The 19,018-nt window shown below is 30.1% G+C and overlaps 2 protein-coding genes across 3 annotated transcripts; one reads left to right on the forward strand and one right to left on the reverse strand.

The window, feature by feature from the left end:
* Window positions 1-2,192: 2,192 nt before the first annotated feature.
* Window positions 2,193-9,552, forward strand: LOC108814255 (sucrose synthase 5). 2 transcript variants are annotated; one of them, XM_056990464.1, is made up of 13 exons: window positions 2,193-2,494; window positions 2,852-3,006; window positions 3,085-3,268; window positions 6,311-6,429; window positions 6,518-6,830; window positions 6,920-7,093; window positions 7,209-7,325; window positions 7,476-7,642; window positions 7,738-7,962; window positions 8,175-8,741; window positions 8,840-8,978; window positions 9,072-9,157; window positions 9,246-9,552. In XM_056990464.1, exons 1-13 carry the CDS (start codon window positions 2,276-2,278, stop codon window positions 9,292-9,294), a joined length of 2,514 nt encoding a protein of 837 aa, XP_056846444.1. In that variant the 5' UTR covers window positions 2,193-2,275; the 3' UTR covers window positions 9,295-9,552. The 2 variants fall into 2 exon arrangements, with proteins under 2 accessions (XP_056846444.1, XP_056846445.1); XM_056990465.1 differs by lacking the exons at window positions 2,193-2,494; window positions 2,852-3,006 and having other exon boundaries at window positions 3,128-3,268; window positions 6,304-6,429.
* Window positions 9,553-9,974: 422 nt separating this feature from the next.
* Window positions 9,975-12,049, reverse strand: LOC108814565 (protein REVEILLE 2). Its single transcript, XM_018587164.2, has 5 exons — window positions 11,849-12,049; window positions 11,308-11,382; window positions 11,104-11,215; window positions 10,658-10,980; window positions 9,975-10,579 (listed from the first exon to the last, which is right to left on the reverse strand). The coding sequence occupies exons 1-5, from the start codon at window positions 11,858-11,860 to the stop codon at window positions 10,178-10,180; spliced, it is 924 nt and encodes a 307-aa protein (XP_018442666.2). The 5' UTR covers window positions 11,861-12,049; the 3' UTR covers window positions 9,975-10,177.
* Between the last annotated feature and the right edge of the window lie 6,969 nt (window positions 12,050-19,018).

Consider the following 19,018-nt stretch of genomic DNA (forward strand, 5'->3'; position numbering starts at 1 on the left):
GACCGCCCACAGTTAATGGGCCACCCATTCTCGCTCATTCAGCCCATGGGCCCCGTCTTGTTCCAACTGTCAGTCCTTTAAGTTTTTCGAGGCTCGAAAGTTTTGTTTATTCACCTTGCAATCATCACCCAACATTTTCCTGTGTTTTGGCTTCACTCACACGTATTGCAAATCACTTTCGAATAGGTCATCCACCATTCTATTGCTCCAGCTCAACCATACTTAACTCTAGAGTTCTAAATAGATGTGCTCGTGTTTTGGCCTCACTCACACGTATTGCAAATCACTTTCGGATAGGTCATCCATCATTCTATTGCTCCAGCTCAACCATACTTAACTCTGGAATTCTAAATAGATGTGCTCCTGAAAAGGTAAATGTATTTTGATGACATATGTATCAAAATCAATTCTCTTAATGTTTTATATATATTACAATCTGGAATATTACAAATTTATTCATAACTAAGATTTCCGTTGCATCTATTTTTGTTTTGAAAAATAAAACAAATGGCCTACATATTTTTAATTAGTGCATATACTTTGTGTAACGTTTATAAATAATAAACTGCATATTGGCTATTTTTGACTTATTCGACAGTAGAATTATTACTTCTTACAACATATTTTACTGTCATCCCCTATATATTAATCCTGGAGCATTACAACATTGTTTGGTAGTCACATGTTAGAGAAATGGTTGGTCCATCTACACATATATTATAGTTTTTATTAAATAATTATTAAATTAATTATTAATATACAAAATAATATTATCTATTCTTTCCTTAAATAAAAGATATGGAACTTCCTAATATGATTGACATATATATCACCATTAATGATTATGAATAATAAAAATTTGATAATATTTTTATCCTCTATACTTTTCGTTTAATTTTAGTTGTTAAAATAAATTAAACAATCACATTAAAAGCATATAATAAAAAAAATTATATTTTTTCTTAAATGTTGCATTTCGAATTTTTTAAAACGATTATAGATTACTAAAAATGGTACAACCCTCACATTGAAAAATTTGTATCAATGGTAACTTTTTTTCAGTTCAGCCCATCGTTTTTAATGGACCTTGACCATTTTTTAATGATTAACTAAATAAACCACGTACATAATAGAAAGTGTTTTGGTTTAAAAATTGTTGCATACCCAAAATCAGTATGAATCATCGTCACTTTCATTTGAAATTTGGTTACAATAAAAAATATATGGTTGGGAAAATAATCCGAATGCAAATAACCGAACCAATCCAATCCAGAAAATAGTATGGAACTTTAATCAAATTGGTTAGATATCTGAACATGTTTAAAATTTTGGTATCTAAAAAAACCGAAACCTAACCCGATTTGGACCAAAATATTTTGGGTATCCGAGTATATTTGAACCAAATTTATATATTTAAATATATTATTTAAAAAAAATTAATATCTAAAATAAATATACAAAATACTTAAGATGATTTTAAATTGTCCAAACTACTTAGAAATATATAAAAATAGTAAAAATTATATATTTAAAATAACTAAACATTACTCAAAATACCAAAATACTGAAAATATCTATTCATTTTATATCCAAATATTTAAGTTAAACCAATTTTTATGTTAAGTTTAAGTATTTTGGTATACATTATTCAAATTTATATGTAACATATTATTTTTATTTTTCTGTTTTGAGAAATTTAAAGTATATATGAACTTTAAGTTTTAAAAAAAATTAAATGGGTTTTCTGAATCTAAGCCCAAACCGAACATATAAAGATTCGAACCAAGTTTACAAAGATCCAAACCGAACCTAACCAAACTAAATGATACCTATCCACATGCCCCCTAATCAAATGTAAAAAAAAATAATGATAACAAAAAATGTATTATCTATTTAGATACAATATATTTTTAAAAAATTTGCTCCGCGCAAAGCGCGGATTATCATCTAGTTAGCTTATTATTATATTGTGACAGAGCTTGAGACCAATTTAAATGAATTTTGTTTGACCAAAATTTATTTTCTTAGTTTCTCTCATGTGGCCAAACATTTCTTTGAATCCTTCGAAACACAAACAAGTAATTTGATTGGTTGGAGGACAAAACATTGCCTTGCGAAAACGAAAGGTATATGACAAACACAAATAACATATTCACATAGGCATTTCCGATCTGCCCTATAAAAGTAGACAAAGTTGTCATCACGAAGACCATCCAAACCAACGTGAAACCCCACGTTTATTCTTCTTCCTATTAACCTTGAGATACATAACACAATGGAAATGACTTCTGGATTGTTAGGCAATGGGATCCCAGAAGCGATGGGACAAAACCGCGGGAACATAAAACGTTGCCTCGAGAAGTACATTGAGAAGGGCAGAAGGCTGATGAAATTGAACCAGTTGATGGATGAGATGGAGATTGTTATCAATGATTTAGTCCAAAGAAAGCGAGTCATGGAAGGTGATCTTGGCAAGATCTTATGCTTCACTCAGGTCTTACCTACTCTATTAATTTTACAGTCAATATTTGAGAAAAACTATATGAAAATAACATTTCAATAAGCTTTTTATGTATATGAACATTATGCTAAGAATCTCATATATTTAGTGCATAATACTTTCCAAACATATTATGTCAAATGGCAAGTTGATTTTTAATTTACAGGTCTATAATTTTCTATATCCAAATACTTGGCAATACATTATGTTATCTCTTACGAACTTGATTATGTTTGTTTTAATTTTTCAAAATATTTATTTTTCATATATACACAAAATCACAAATATTAATTTCTTTGCGAAGAAATCATTGAACAGAATTTAACAATATAAATGTGAATAAAACTGCAGGAGGCAGTGGTAATTCCTCCAAACATAGCATTTGCGGTACGAGGAAACCCGGGAAATTGGCAATATGTGAAGGTTAACTCTTCTGATCTTTCGGTGGAGGTTCTATTGAACACGCAATATCTCAAATTCAAAGAACTTCTGTTTGATGAGAACTGGTGCCTACACATTTTCTCTTATTTTTCTTCATCAAATACATTCACTTTCGTGATATCTTGATCTATGTTTATAATTAGGGCTATGGATGAAAATGCGTTTGAGGTCGATTTTGGGGCGCTAGATTTCCCTCTGCCTCGGCTTTCACTGTCGTCTTCTGTAGGAAACGGCCTGAGTTTTGTGTCCTCAAAGCTTGGAGGCCGTTTAAACGACAACCAACAGTCTCTCGTGGACTACTTGTTGTCACTTGAGCATCAAGGAGAGGTTAGTATTTTTCTCTTTAAAATCAACTAGACCATGACCCGCTCGACCCGAGCGGGAGTCAATTTTTTTTTATCTTTGTTTTTACTAAATGTTATACATGATCGCAATGTGTATTAATATAAAATTTTGATAAATAACAATGTGTACTAATGTATTTAAATAAGCAATGTGTTTAATTACTAAATTTGATTTTTAAATTTTATGATAACGTAAAGTAGATTTTTCTATATTATTTAAAATATATAGTGCTATATATTTTGTATTTTCAACATTTATCATACAAAACTTACATTAGGGTATTATTTATATGAAAATATGTGTAACATAATATATTTATATATTATATAAACATATGCGCACCCGCACAAATTTTATTTTTAAAATGTATTCTATATTGTTTAGTTTTATGTAGTATCTAGTTTGTATAATTCAATTTTGTGTTTAAAGAACAATATCAAAACTGTCTTTCATATGTAAAAATAACATTTTGCAAGCGCGAGTTGTGTCTTTTTATTGTAACACAAATTTATATAAAACTTACGTTTTTTTTGTACATTACAAAATTTAATTTTTTAAAATAATTATTACGTAATTTCAAAGTGAATTTTATCTCTGAGGTCTAATATATTTGGTGTGTAATGGTTCAAAACATTTTCGATGTATATTATATTTCAGTTTGGTTTGTTTTTATTATTATTGTATAAGTATAATACTATACAATATTACTGTATTCTATACAATATATGAAGCTATGTGTTATTTGTTTTAGAAAGTAGATTAGGCCCAACGTAGTTATAAAAATAGTCATATCTTTATGCATGTGTCTATGACTTATCTACCTAATGTTATTCGCACCAACAAAATCAATATGGCCAATGAAAGTATACTGATCAATTTAAAATGAATTGTATGGGATAATTATAGAACGATTAATATTTTTAGTATTCTTAGTATATATCTTATTTAAATCGACATGTAATAAATGTGAAAGTCATATATGGAATATGGACAAAAAGAAGAACTGTATTTAAAGAAATACATCAATGCAAAGTTAGATTATGGTATGTATTATATATAAAAAATGAGACATTTAATTTAAATATATGAAGTCCACCTTTAAAAATCTACCTAGAAGAAGTTGTAATGTTTCTGTTTTAATAAGATAGATTGGTTCGTTGATCTGTTTCCTTGTATAAATGACTATTTTGAAATTTTTTTCACATGAAGATATCTTCCCAAAACATTTTTTAAAAAGAACTAGTAAATAAGAACATGTATTATTTCTAAAAACAGTAAAATTTACCTTAAAGTAATCAAAGTACCAAAAATTTTAGGTTTTTGAAGGGCTTTTGAACTTATGAATGGTTCTAATAAATTTAGATCCCCTTCCTAAGCTATTAGAAAAAAATTCATTTATCTAAAATGTGGCTTTGTAATTTTAAGGTTTATATGATAATTTCAAAAAACATATATGTCATTTTTAGAATTTCTCAGACTTATATCCATTTTCTTATGATATTATTTTCTTTCATGTGTTAAATTTTCATTTAACTAACAAAACCTGTATATTCTTTTGAATAAAAAAATATCACACTGGACATGATAACACAACTAGATCTTGACGAGGACAACCGCACAGTTATTTGTTTTCAGTTTATATACATAGATATTTGTTTTAGATCATTAGTGGTATATACTTTAATGTTAATCATATACGTAAACGTTTATATAACTATTTCAAATACAATAATTTGATAATTTACATGTTATAGTTAATCAACTGTTTAAAACAGTCACATGTATTTGTCACTTCTTATTATATATTTATCTTATTATATTTGTATTTGGTTATTAAAAAAAATAATATGTTCATGAGAAAAAATATCTAAAAAATATTTTATATTTAATTTATGATAAATTATGACATGTCATTCAAAACTAGATTTCTTTTTACCAATATATTTTATGCTTATTCATTTAGATAGTATATTATTGTATATACAAAGTCTAAGATATCTTAATTGACATGTATTATATAATTTGCTAATTTTAAGCCGTTCTGTCATTGTATTATATTTTTAACATAAATAGTTTTATATTTTGAAAATAAAATTTGTAAATCTATCAATTTAATATAATTTTATTATATTTAGTTTAATATAATAATTTTATTTTAAAATTATGATAATAGAGTAGAGAAAAATAGGAATTTTATTTTATTTTAAACGATAACTCAATATATATATTAATGCATAATAATAGTTCATTGCTAATAACAAAGTTAATGAAAATATTTACATCAACTTTATGAAAATTAAAATATTGTTGAACTATTTTTCAACAGATTTATTAAAAATTTAAAATATTATATATATATTTAAAATGAAAAGATATCATGATTAAAGTAATTACAAAGATTTTTATATAATTAACTTTAATGAAATACATTTTAATTTTTATACATGTATTTTATAGTTTGCTAATGTTAACCCATCTTACCAACTTATTATATTTTTATTTTGAATATAAATAGTTTATACTTATGAAAATAAAATATATAAATTTATCAATTTAATACAGTTTTATCATATTTAGCTCAATACAAAATTTTCTTTTAATATGATTGATTATGATTATATAATACATAAAATAGGATATAATTTTTATTTTCATTTTATAAACAATAACTGAATATATTAATGTATAATACTATTTCAAAATTAATTTCAAAATTAGTGAAAATATTTAAATTTAATTTTTGAAAATTAAGATCTTGTTAATATTTTTAAATAGATTTGTTAAAATAATTTAAATAAATATATTTATATTTAAAACCAAAAGATATTATGATTAGAGTAGTTCAAAGATTCTATATATAATTAGTCCTAATAAATTTCATTTAATAAAATTTCTAAATGATCGATTCAAATTAAAAAAAAAATCACATACGAAAAAAGTCATAACTTCAATTCTATTTTAATAGATAAGATTGCGAACATAACAAAAATAATTCTAATTCTGAGCTTACTTTTAAGTTTCCAGAACCTTATGATGAATGAGACACTAAACACGGCAAGAAAGCTTGAGATGAGTTTGATTTTGGCTGATGTCTTCCTTTCTGAGCTGCCTAAGGAAACACCATTCCAAGCCTTTGAACTCAGGTCAACCGCTAAACTATTTACATGCATTGCTAATCGACATGTTAGTTAACTGATTTGATTTTGAGTCAAAACACACACACACACACAGGTTTAAGGAGTGGGGTTTCGAGAAAGGATGGGGAGAAAACGCAGGGAAAGTAAAAGAGACAATGAGGATCTTGTCGGAGATTCTTCAAGCCCCTGACCCTCGAAATATTGATAGATTCTTCGCCAGAATTCCTATAATTTTCAATGTTGTCATATTCTCGATTCACGGCTATTTTGGTCAAAACGATGTTCTTGGTTTGCCTGATACTGGTGGTCAGGTCGTTTACATTCTTGACCAAGTCAAGGCCCTTGAAGATGAATTGCTACATAGGATCAACTCTCAAGGCCTAAATTTTAAACCTCAGATTCTTGTTGTAAGTTCTCTTTGAATCTTTTCCCATCCTCTCTTAGTCGTAGCCACATTAAAGTTTTGAATGATATTGAAATCGTGAAACTGATTTAGGTGACAAGATTAATCCCAGACGCCAAGGATACAAAATGTAACCAAGAATTAGAACCCATCACTGGTACCAAACATTCAAATATTCTTCGAATTCCATTTGTAACAGAGAATGGAATTTTACGTCGTTGGGTATCTCGCTTTGATATCTACCCTTACCTTGAGAAATTCACCAAGGTAAAAGACCAAATATAAGAATGTGATTTTTTTTTTTTTTTTTTGAATTTTAACCAATTTCTCAGCATTATTGTGTAACTTTTACTTTGTACTTGTGATATTATATCATGAGTAGGATGCAACAACCAAAATCTTGGATATTTTGGAGGGAAAACCTGACCTAGTTATTGGAAACTATACGGATGGAAACTTGGTCGCATCGCTGATGGCAAATAAGCTTGGAATTACTCAGGTTACTTACCTTTTAATATGTTATATATATATATATATAATGTACACTCCTCATTTGATGTCAAAACAAAATAATTGATATGACAAGTTTTCTTTTCGGTTCATATAATTGAAATGAAATACATATACATATGTGTGTATGTAAATCCAGGCAACTATTGCACATGCCTTGGAGAAGACTAAGTACGAAGACTCCGACAACAAGTGGAAAGAGTTTGATGCTAAATATCATTTTTCATCTCAATTTACGGCAGACTTAATCTCCATGAACTCTGCCGATTTCATCATAGCTAGCACTTATCAAGAGATTGCTGGAAGGTAATTTAATTTATTTCACGAGGGCAATGCATTATTCCCATCAAGGAAACTCAACCATGGTTATATTATTATCCTGTTCGGTTCAATTTTGACAGCAAAGAAAGAGCGGGACAATACGAGAGCCACATGAGCTTCACACTCCCGGGCCTATACAGAGTTGTCTCCGGCATCAATGTCTTTGATCTGAGATTCAACATCGCAGCTCCTGGCGCGGATGACTCTATATACTTCCCTTTTACCTCACAAGACCAAAGATTCACCAAGTTTCATCCTTCCATTGAAGAACTACTATATAGCCAAAATGAGAATGATGAACACATGTATGTCTCTATTCCCTGTTTAACTTTTTCTACCCTTTTACATTCAACTGTTTGAATAAAATAACTATCACACTGAATGAAATCATCATTACGATAAATATGCTATAGATATTAGATGTTTACTTTTTTTTATTAGATGTTTACTTCAAAATTCTAACCTGATATATTTCCGATGAATAAATTTAATGGGTATTTTTCTTTATGAACTAAAGTGGCTACTTGGTGGACAAGAAGAAACCAATCATCTTCTCAATGGCAAGGCTAGATGTTGTGAAAAACTTAACCGGACTAACAGAGTGGTACGCCAAGAACAAGAGGCTACGAGATTTAGTCAACCTTGTAATCGTAGGAGGATTCTTTGACCCTTCTAAATCTAAAGACAGGGAAGAGATCTCAGAGATCAAGAAGATGCACTCCCTGATTGAGAAATACCAACTCAAGGGTCAGTTTAGATGGATCGCAGCTCAAACTGATCGAACAAGAAACGGTGAACTTTACCGGTGTATTGCGGATACAAGAGGTGCTTTTGTGCAGCCTGCACATTATGAAGCCTTTGGTCTTACTGTCATTGAAGCCATGAGCTGTGGTTTGGTCACATTCGCCACGAACCAAGGTGGTCCTGCCGAGATTATTATGGATGGTGTCTCTGGATTCCACATTGATCCGAGCAATGGAGAAGAATCGAGTGATAAGATTGCAGATTTCTTTGAGAAGTGCAATATCGATCCTAATTATTGGAATCTGTTTTCGGCTGAAGGGCTTCAACGCATATATGAATGGTATATATGTTCAGCTATATATGGAAAAAATTAGCGTAGGGTATCCAAAGGGAATAGTTTCTAAAAGTAGTATTATTTCTATGATTATATATGTGCAGCTATACATGGAAAATATATGCAAACAAAGTGCTAAATATGGGAAGCACATATAGCTATTGGAGGCATTTGAACAAAGATCAGAAATTGGCAAAGCAAAGATACATACATTCCTTCTACAATCTCCAATACAGGAGTTTGGTAAAATAATTTAATCTTGCTCTTTTTTTATATAACTTATGACATGATTAAAATCAAAAGTTTGAGACATACATTTTTTTTTGTTGGGACCAGGTGAAAACTATACCCATAGTTAGTGATATTCCTCAGCCTCCTCCCCCTCCTCATAAGCCTTTAGTTAAACCATCAGCAACTAAAAGGTAATTGAAGTAAATATTCAAAAATAACTAGAGATTGTTAGAGTATGGGCTAATTACTGCTAGTTTTTCTATTCTTACTTATTTTCAGTTCGAAGCGAACACAGTCGCGATTGAGTTTCAGGCTGTTTGGTGCTTAAGCTCTCTTGAAAAGGTGTATAATTGCAAAAATATCCGAACGTCGTTGGTGTTCTACTTCACATATTTATCTGTAGGAAATTGTTTGATTATAAAGTAAAATAAAGGGAAAACACACAAATGTATTTCAACTTTACCATTGTTCTTATTTGAAAGTTTTAAGTGTGTTTAATAATTAGTATGCTGAAATTTAAGGATTTGAAAATATATGTTGAAGTAATTTATATAATAAAGTAATATTTTAATATGTTAATTAACAAGCTAATTTGGTAATGTTCATGCTTGACCTTGATCAATGATCATTCGTTCTCAGTTCTGCAAATACTACAGACTACAGTAATGTGATGACCAGCAAGAACATAGCTTCTAAGAAGTGAATCAAGTAATACTTTGCATCTGCAATGAATAAGTATTTTGTCATAATCGTTTGAAATTAAAGAGTCATTGTCATAATCGTTAGAGCTCTTTCTCATTCAATAATTGATCATCATTGATTCTAATGCATTCTAGAATTTTTAATAAGCTCGAAAATGCTACTCCATAGATTAGTAGTCATTGAAATTTTCCCTGTCGATGTTCTTGAAGATTTTTATTGAGCTGGTACATTTGTTGGGTGTGCAACACCTTACTTTTTTGTTGGTTTTATTGTCGGCAAGCAGTAGTGTTTTTTTTTTCTTGGACAAACAAGAAAACTTCACACTATTAGATACATCAATGTCATACTGGTTACAGGAAATACTTGGGAACTTTGGACTTCTCTTACGAATGAAACCCCAAACAAGATGACTGTCCCTAGCTCTCTTGACAAATTTATACACAGGATCTGTAGTTGATATCAAAAGACTTTCACAAACTGACTTAATAAAAGGTTTACAAAAAAACACCTCACCACAATGGATATGACGTTTTCACTAAACTGTTTTCTTCCACCTTTATCCGTTTTTTGTAAGGCATAAACCCTTTCATATTCTTCATCCCAATCGCAGAAGATTTCAACTGAGAAAATGCTGATCTCTCGCTTCTTTTAAACTCCTCCGATAGTACTACAACTACCTGTGTTGTCAATTCTGTTTCAGCGTTTTCTGAAGAAGAAGAAGAAGATGAAGAACATCGAACAGACTGCGTTTCTAAGTCCGACTTCTTCTTGACATCTTCTGAATCAATAGAGCTTGTCCGAGAGTTGTAACCACCAACTACAAAAGTCTTCCCAAACAGCTTGAGGCTTTGTTGTTTAGTCTCAGCTTCAGGAGACAATGATTCCTCAGTGTGAGATGATAACTCATGCACCTGTGGAAAACGTAACAATGTCAACCACAAGATCACAACTAAACACTATCAGATTGTGTGTCTTTGTAAACTACATACCTGGTAATCAGCTGAAGAAGAATTAGGCGAATTTGAACCAATGGAACCTAAGCCATCTGAATCATGAGCTGATAAAACCGATGTGGGAGATCGGTTATCTTCATCTGGAACCAGCTTGCCGCCGGTTAGCGCAGCGTATGCCATCTCTTTTGCATCTGGAATCACTAGCTTTCTAGGGTATGGATGCATCGGCTTTCTTTTCGGCCTTGGAGGCGGGATCTCGATGGATTTCTCAGAGGTAACACCGCAATCACGAGCAACCTTTGTAAAGAACTTCTGAGCATGGCTTCGAATCTGAACCGCAGTCTTTGTTCCAACATGTTCTGTTCCAATCAAGAATCAATAAAAATGTTAAAACATATAACCAAATATGTTCTTCAAACGTAGTATTTTAGAATGTGCATCAAAAGACTCTCTAAAGTCAGATAAATCACACACACACACACCTTCGATTCGTCTCCAAGCTCTGCCATAGAGTTTTAAAGCTTCTATAAACTTCTCATGCTCTGCTTCTGTCCACTTCTCTCTTTGTTTAGTGATGGTGTAAGGCTTTCTTGTCTGAAAAAACAGTATAACCCAAAACAACAAAATTTAGAACTAAACTTGAAATCTGAAACCAATCAAGAGATTTAGAAAACCCAATTTAATACCTTGAGACAAAAGGCATCCGTGGAAGAGATAATAAGCTCATCCGAAGCTCTGTCGCATAAACTCTCACAATGTTCCTATAATCAGAAGAGGAAGAAAAAAAAACAATTAATTAGTCTCTAAACAAACAGATCTCATCGTAAATGCTTGATGTCTCTACAAAACTAATTAACACGCTTCTAGAGGAGTTAGACCATCAAATAATTAGGGTTTTGAGACTTGCTCTTACCTAGTTCCCAATAACATTTAAGTAGGACTCTCTTTTAACACACAACCGACCTTAACATCCCACAAACTCGCCTGGTCTATTACACAATTAACCTGCGACAATCGAATATTCTTCAGTTCCAATATCTCCTGGACATAGACAATCAAAATTCGTTTGATCTTTTGGATCCAGAAAGACCTAACATACCTCTCTTGGTTTTGTCCTAATTTCAGGTTTTGTCTAGATACAATAATCACTGTCCCATTAACAATAGTAATAGACTAAAAAGCAAAAGACCATATATAATATATATATAAGAAAGAAAGATCTCACACCTGCATAGCCATGGTTGCAGAAGAAGATGACTCGTCCGATATTAGATTTTGTACGATTCCCCTCGACCCAAGAACCGTTGGTGGGTAGTTTCACCAGATAACCAGAAAACGAAGAAGAAGAGGCGAAAAAAGAGAACTTTTTATGTTTGGTGAGAGAGATGAGAGGAGTTTATGGAATGAGCAGAGTCAAGGGTTACTTTAAAAGAGCGAGAGGAAGATAAGCCACGTCAGTATAAGTTTTTGAAAATTTTAAAGTTTAATTTTGTAAAACATATCAAGTGAGATGAGTCGAGAACTCTGTTGTATCATGTGGCTCAGGTTAAAAGATGCTTTGACACGTGGTCTATGTCTTCTCATCCTCTTCGCTATCGCTTTTTGTTTTTGCGGAGAAGATATTATCTGTTTTTTGTTAAATCCTGTCGGAAATTTTATTATAATTATTGACAAACGCGAATGGCGAGCGCGTGCTGTTTAACAACGTTGTCAGACATACTTAAACCTAATTTTTATTTGTTTTTATATTAATCAAGTGGATAATAAAATTCTATTTTTATTGACAAATTTAATTTAGTTAGGTTCATTTAATGTTTGGATTTGAATACTAATTTGTTTACAGTAAAGTAGTTAACTAAAATCATTTTATCACCATTAATTTACTTAAATGGTACTTTTATAAATATTTTGTTCAAGATTTTGTAAAATATTTTTAGATAAACATGGTTTTTCATAGTTTTTTCTTACACACTAAAATCTGAATTCCTTGAAAATCACCAGTAAATATAGGTTTTTAGTTGTGCACATATGATAAATACAAATAATTAAAATCTGAATTTCTTGAAAATCACAGTAAATATAGGTTTTTAGTTATGAAGATAAAATACAAACAATTAATTTTTTCTATCTCATGCATTTTTATATTAGTAAAAATATATGTAAAATTTAATCAAGCTAGGTCCAATTATTTTTGAATATTTGTTTAGATACAATTACTTTTAGTTCATACACATTTATCATCAATTGGTTTAACTAGATAAATTTTAAATGCTGGTTTATTTTTAGTATATATATATATATATATTATATAAATTTTCTGATCAAATTTAATTATTTAAGTATTTTATTATCTTTTAAACATTAATGATTTGAATCTCTAACAAATATCTAAATAATATTGGGGTCTTTTGCAAATGTGACTCAAAGCTCAAAGTTAATACACAAAAATAATCAATGATTTTCTTTTTTGGAACTTTCATGTGCGCTATTCACCTTAAAAGTTTGGATTATTACAAAAATACCATTACTTTTTCGAAAAATGAGTATTTTACTGAATTTTCTTCACTTTCATCAAATATTTACAATATTGCAATTTCATCAATACACTAACCATGATGAACAACCAATTTGAAGCTCTTAATGCACCTAATAATTGATTTCCAATCCTCTAATCTTATTTATTATGCTCAAAAACTACATATATTTCAATTTCTCTATATATTTATCCAAAAAACCCAAGATTTTGATTCTAAACTTTGTAAGGTTTAAAATCACAATTCTTGGTCATTAATAAGTGGATCTGTTTCATGGTAAAGTTCTGTGTTAGAGAACTTGATATATTTATCTCACTGGTTGGAAGTATGAAATTGTTTTTTTTTTCAGATTTGTTCGTCAGAATACATCTGTGTATGTCTTCTGCTCGTAGAAGACTTATACGGAAGTCTTCTGGTTAATGCAGAAGTTACTTTTTCAAATTGACTTTATGTGACAACTTCTCTAAAAATCTTCCAATTTTTCTTTGTTATCAAAATAATCTCAAAAATAGCAGAGAAGACTTCTCGATAAGTCGTTTGGAAAAAAAATGTTAATTTTGCAATTGACTGGATTGTGTTTGAAATTTTACTTTCTCTAGACGACTTACACAGACGTCTTCATCCAGAAGACTTCCATGTAAGTCTTCTAAACTCTCGGTGGAAGTCTTCTTATTGTCGATGAAAGTCGTCTCAGATTATTTTTGCAATTAAAAAATAAAACTTAAATATTTAATTTTAACTAAACAACTTTCATGTAAGTCTTCTGGAAGACAACTTACACGTAATTCTTCCAAAATTTTATTCCGATATTTTGGTCAAACCTGTGAGATAACAAACTAAGTCTTACATTGGAGAATTAGACAAAAAAGTATCTAATATATAAAGAGATGTCCAACTCTAATAGTACGAGGCATTTTGGGATGGAAACCAAAAGTAAATCCATGCGGACTTTGCCATTAAGGTCCAAAGTGGACAATATCATACTAATTAAATAATAAAGAGTTGGACATGAATTTAACAATCCCAACAATTGGTATCAGAGCGGTTGACGAGAAATCTACAAGAAGACCTAAATACACTTCGAGAGATGAATGGCGGTATATCCTATGAGTTAAGAATGAGAGGTGTGTGTGAGGCAGAAATCAAATCAAAAGATCCTGGAAGTCAGTTGTGGGACACGAGAAGAATGTGATCCTTAATTTGAAGGGGAGAATGTGAGATAATAAACTAAGTCCCACATTGGAGAATTAGACAAAAAGTATCTAATATATAAAGAGATGTCCAACTCTAATAGTACGAGGCCTTTTGGGATGGAAACCAAAAGTAAATTCATGCGGGCTTGCCATTAAGGTCCGAAGTGGACAATATCGTACTAAGTAAATAATAAAGAGTTGGACATGAATTTAACAATCCCAACAAAACCTTGGTTGGCACATAAGACATTTGTGTAAGTCTTCTAACTAAAATTAAATACTTAAGTTTTATTTTCCAATTGCAAAAATAATCTGAGATGACTTATATGGAAATTGTATAGTTAAATGTAATATTTAAGTTTTATTTTTCTGGTGGAAGACTTCCATGTTAGTCTTCTAGAAAAAGTTACATTTCTGACACAGTTCGGTCAATTGCAAAACTAACATGTTTATCTTAGTATACTTATCAGAAAATCTTTTCTGGTATTTTCGAGATTTTTTTTCAAAAACAAAAACAAATCAATATTTACAAAGGAAAACTTCCAAAGAAGTATGTTGTAAAGTAAACTTCTCTGGAAGTCTTCCTTTGAAAATTTTTGAATTGAAAAATAATGACTTATATGGAAGATTTCCGTGGAAGTCTTGTAAGTCAATGTGTAGTAAACTTTCATTTTTTAAAATTATAAATATTTTTTATTCATTCTTGTTAATTCATGTATATTAATCGATAATGGGGCTCCTAAATGAAATTCATTACGTAATTGTTGATAATTATGAGGTTACCAACATTTATGTTTATTAATGTTTCTAGTTAATGAGAGAAGACTTCTAGTAAAAATGTTATATCTTTGAACTTATATGATTTTGATCATTTGTGAATTTGACGAAGTTTTCTTGAGAAGTTTTCTCCTTCAATTAGAATAAATTTGACTAATTTTTTTGGTGTTGTTGTATTTTCCTTTTGAAGTTGTATCAATTGTAAATAAACTAAGACCTAGAAATATTATAGCTTTATAAAGCTTTATTGAAATACAAATAGCTCAGAGAGATTTATTTAAATAAAGAAACTAAAGAGAATAAAAGCTTAGATTGTCACCAAGATAAAAAAGGTTGCAGATTGATTCATAAAGATAAAAGGAAGGCTGCTTGTAGAGCAGCCAAAGTTACATACTAGCAAGCACTCTAAAGACATATATAATGGTTTATGAAATCCTAGTTACATGATTACAAAAGCTTTTTAATGGATCATAAATTGGGCTTCATTATCCTCCCACAAACTTGGCATTGGGTGGTGAATCAAGCAGCTGAGCCAAGTTTGAAGATGCAGATAGAACTGGCTTTGAAAGGAGCATTAGTAGTTGAAGGTCCATGGGAGGTAGGTATATGACTTTATTCAGCTTGGAGAATAGACATGAGTGTGAGAACATCTTTAGGTTCTTTTGTACTACTTGTCTCACAAGAAGTTATGCATTTTTTGTATCCTCCTAACTATACTAAGCTATCTCCCGACCAAAGAGAAAATTCATCCTACAACTGTCTAAACCTCAACTCTCTGTTTCATGCAACCAAAATTCTTAATTTCACAATCTGTTTTTCTCTTGGACATTTAACCAAACATCTTGTGTGCACTCATCAAAACAGAAACTTGATGCCATTAATCTCACTATTATAAAACCCAGTATGTTCCAGTTGCATTCCCTAGCTTCCTGATTTCAATCCTACTATCTAACCAGCCAGCAAACCACCACGAGAACAATCAACCATTTTTTGTGTGATAATAAGTCAATTCACCATGATTTAGAGATGGAGAAAGCTTGATGATTTCCTGGTTAGGTTCGCAGATAACCCACGTTCTGATGAGCTGTAGATAACCCACTTGCAAGCTGAGGCTGAAAAATCTCGATTTGAAATCTCCCTTGTTGATCGGTTTGAACGGCTGAACTCACCGGAGTCACTGTAATTTTCTTCTGATGCTTCAGAACATTCACACGGTTCTTCACTACATCTTTGTTTCTCAAGAGCGTGAAGAAGAAATGGGTGGTCCATGAGAGGCTGAAGCCGAATGTTTTGATGCTCAAATAGAAGATATAACACCAAGATCCACTCACTGGTGCTCTGATACCATGTGAATAAAGTAAGACCCAGAAATACTATAGCTTTGTAAAGCTTTATTGAAATACAAATAGCTCAGAGAGCTTTATTTAAGTAAGGAAAATGAAGACAATAAAAGCTTAGATTGTCACCAAGATATCACAGATTTATAGCCTCTAGATCTTTCTACTTCACCTTTAAATAAGGAACCTTTGTAATCGTTGAACTTTATCCAGAAATAAACGTATTATTTAGGATCTCTCTTTAGTTGTTCTTGAGTGTACCTTCATCAATAACTTCAATAATGTAAAGTACTTTCGCAAGATAACATTGTAGACATGAACATATTTACCTAAAAATTTCATTAATATCTCTTCAAATTTACAAAACAATTCACGACTAAAAGAGAACATATACAAAATATATCACAAACAAAACTATTATAGATCATTCCTCCTCAAAGACAAGATTGGACTCCACTTCATATGGGAAAAGACACGTCAGAAGACTTCCAGGAAGTCTTCAAATGTATTATATGTTAGAAAACTTATGAGAAGTATTCTAAAGTCTAATTCAGATCTCAAAATCCTGTATATTCAAATCCATATATGAAAATTCTGCATATTCAAAAATGTTCAATTGGCTCAAAACAGAAAAAATGAGTGAAATACTAGATATATCTATATTTAAAGAAAACACAAAAATACATATACAAAATTTATAGATTTACCTTTAAATAAGTAGAAAATGAGAACCACATGAATAAAAATCTGCAAAGACAAGATACATTAGTGAGAAAGACATGAAACAAAAAATGAGAAATTAATATAAAATTTAGTGATTTCAAGTTCAAAGAGATTAGAGAGAGGTTAAAATTTTTAAGTGAAAACATTACATTTTTATTACAGCCATTTGAGAGGAAGAGAGATAAAGTGTAAATTTTCTTTATATAGCGAAACAAAATTTTCCAATTATGTTAAATATTTTCGATTCAGAAGAATCCGTGGAAGTTTTCTAACGTAAAGAACATAAGAATATTTCCCAGAAGTCGTCTTTTTTGTTTTTCGAAACATCTTGGAAGTCATCTACACCCTAAATATAAACACAAAATCATCTAACTAACTAAATAGAACAAACAATTCATTAAGCTTAAATTCAATTCAAAAGTGTTTAATATACACAAAACTAAACGCATATAAGCCACAATTTAATATATTTTTTTTAAATGTTAATTTTTCAAAATCTAACCCTAAGAATACATACAATGCTACAATACATGTTACCAAACCATAAACCAAAGAATACCATGACTCACTACGTTCACTCATTTATGTCAAAAATAATTCAATTTTACTATATCTTAATTTCTATCATTTAGTAATGTTTATAATTACATGATTTCAATTTTTCTCAACAAATTCTTTTTATAAAATTAATAAATTATTTTAAGATCGAATATACGAGAAGACTTTATGAAGACTTGCAGAAAATCAGAACACTTTCCAATGCTATATCTGTAAAAATGAAGTTTGAGTATATTTTTGTATTTAAAATCAAGTTTTGAGTCATAACTTTTCAAATTCCCCATAATATAGTTATTTCTAAATTATGAAACATATAACAAATACATTGATTTAATGAACATTTTAACCTATTTTGTATTAATAAAATGGATATTGAATGTTAGTTTAGTTAAGCTAAGTTAATTATTTAAATATTTGTTTTTATAATTTTATATTTAATTTTAATAATACTTGGTAATTTAGTCACATATTTATTTATTTATTTTTAATCTAGTCTCTATTTTGCATAAATCTTTTAAAAGTTTTTGAGCACAGCGAAATATATTTTGCTAAAAGTTTATTATTTTCAACATTTTATATGAACTTAAAATTAATAAATTAAATTATCAAATTCCTTTTTGGTTCTTTAAATTTAGCATAGACAGACAAAAAAAAATATCTAAAGCTAATAATTTGGGATAGGAATCTTAACATTTACGGTGTTCAAAAAGAAAATCTTGACATTTACATCTAAAAAAAGACTTGGGAAGAGCGTAGAGTTATCATGAATAGTTTGGTTTGATGACAGATCATACTTTTGGAGTGCTCTCTTTTGACCGAAATCATGTGGCAAAGGAAGCGAGTAGCTTAGTAAACATACACGAGGGTAGTTGCCAAAAGAAGGAAAAGATATTTCAATTTCAGTAGCCGTCAACTTCATAAATAAAACTTAAAATAAAATAAAATAGATATTTTATGTGAATGGACAAAAATTGTTTAAATATCTAGTCTAAAATAACTATTTATCCATTTAGACTTTTTCTTGTACAACTGTCACAGATTAAAGGAAAAAGAACACAACTTTGGTTTGCACTTTTTCGCCGAGTCAGCAAAAGTGTCTTCTGGGATATTCGAAAGGTCAGACACGTGGAAGAGTGTTTAGGGAAGAAAGAGAAGATAGGGATATGAATTGTTTGCAATTGTACGCCACTCCATTGTTATTTAATTGCGAAAAAATCGTAGCCCACTCGTTCGTTGTTGTTCTAAAGGCATCTGCGTTAAGAAAACACAACTCAA

Source organism: Raphanus sativus, chromosome 7 (genome assembly GCF_000801105.2).
Source record: "Raphanus sativus cultivar WK10039 chromosome 7, ASM80110v3, whole genome shotgun sequence".
Lineage (NCBI taxonomy): Eukaryota > Viridiplantae > Streptophyta > Magnoliopsida > Brassicales > Brassicaceae > Raphanus > Raphanus sativus.

Coding starts and splice junctions, on each gene's coding strand:
- LOC108814255 (XM_056990464.1), top strand. CDS start 2,276: ATGGAAATGACTTCTGGATTGTTAGGCAATGGGATCCCAGAAGCGATG. Junction 2,495..2,851: donor AGATCTTATGCTTCACTCAG/GTCTTACCTACT, acceptor ATAAAACTGCAG/GAGGCAGTGGTAATTCCTCC. Junction 7,643..7,737: donor TATCAAGAGATTGCTGGAAG/GTAATTTAATTT, acceptor CAATTTTGACAG/CAAAGAAAGAGCGGGACAAT.
- LOC108814565 (XM_018587164.2), bottom strand. Junction 10,981..11,103: donor AGCTTGGAGACGAATCGAAG/GTGTGTGTGTGT, acceptor TGATTGGAACAG/AACATGTTGGAACAAAGACT. Junction 10,580..10,657: donor CTTCTTCAGCTGATTACCAG/GTATGTAGTTTA, acceptor CGTTTTCCACAG/GTGCATGAGTTATCATCTCA.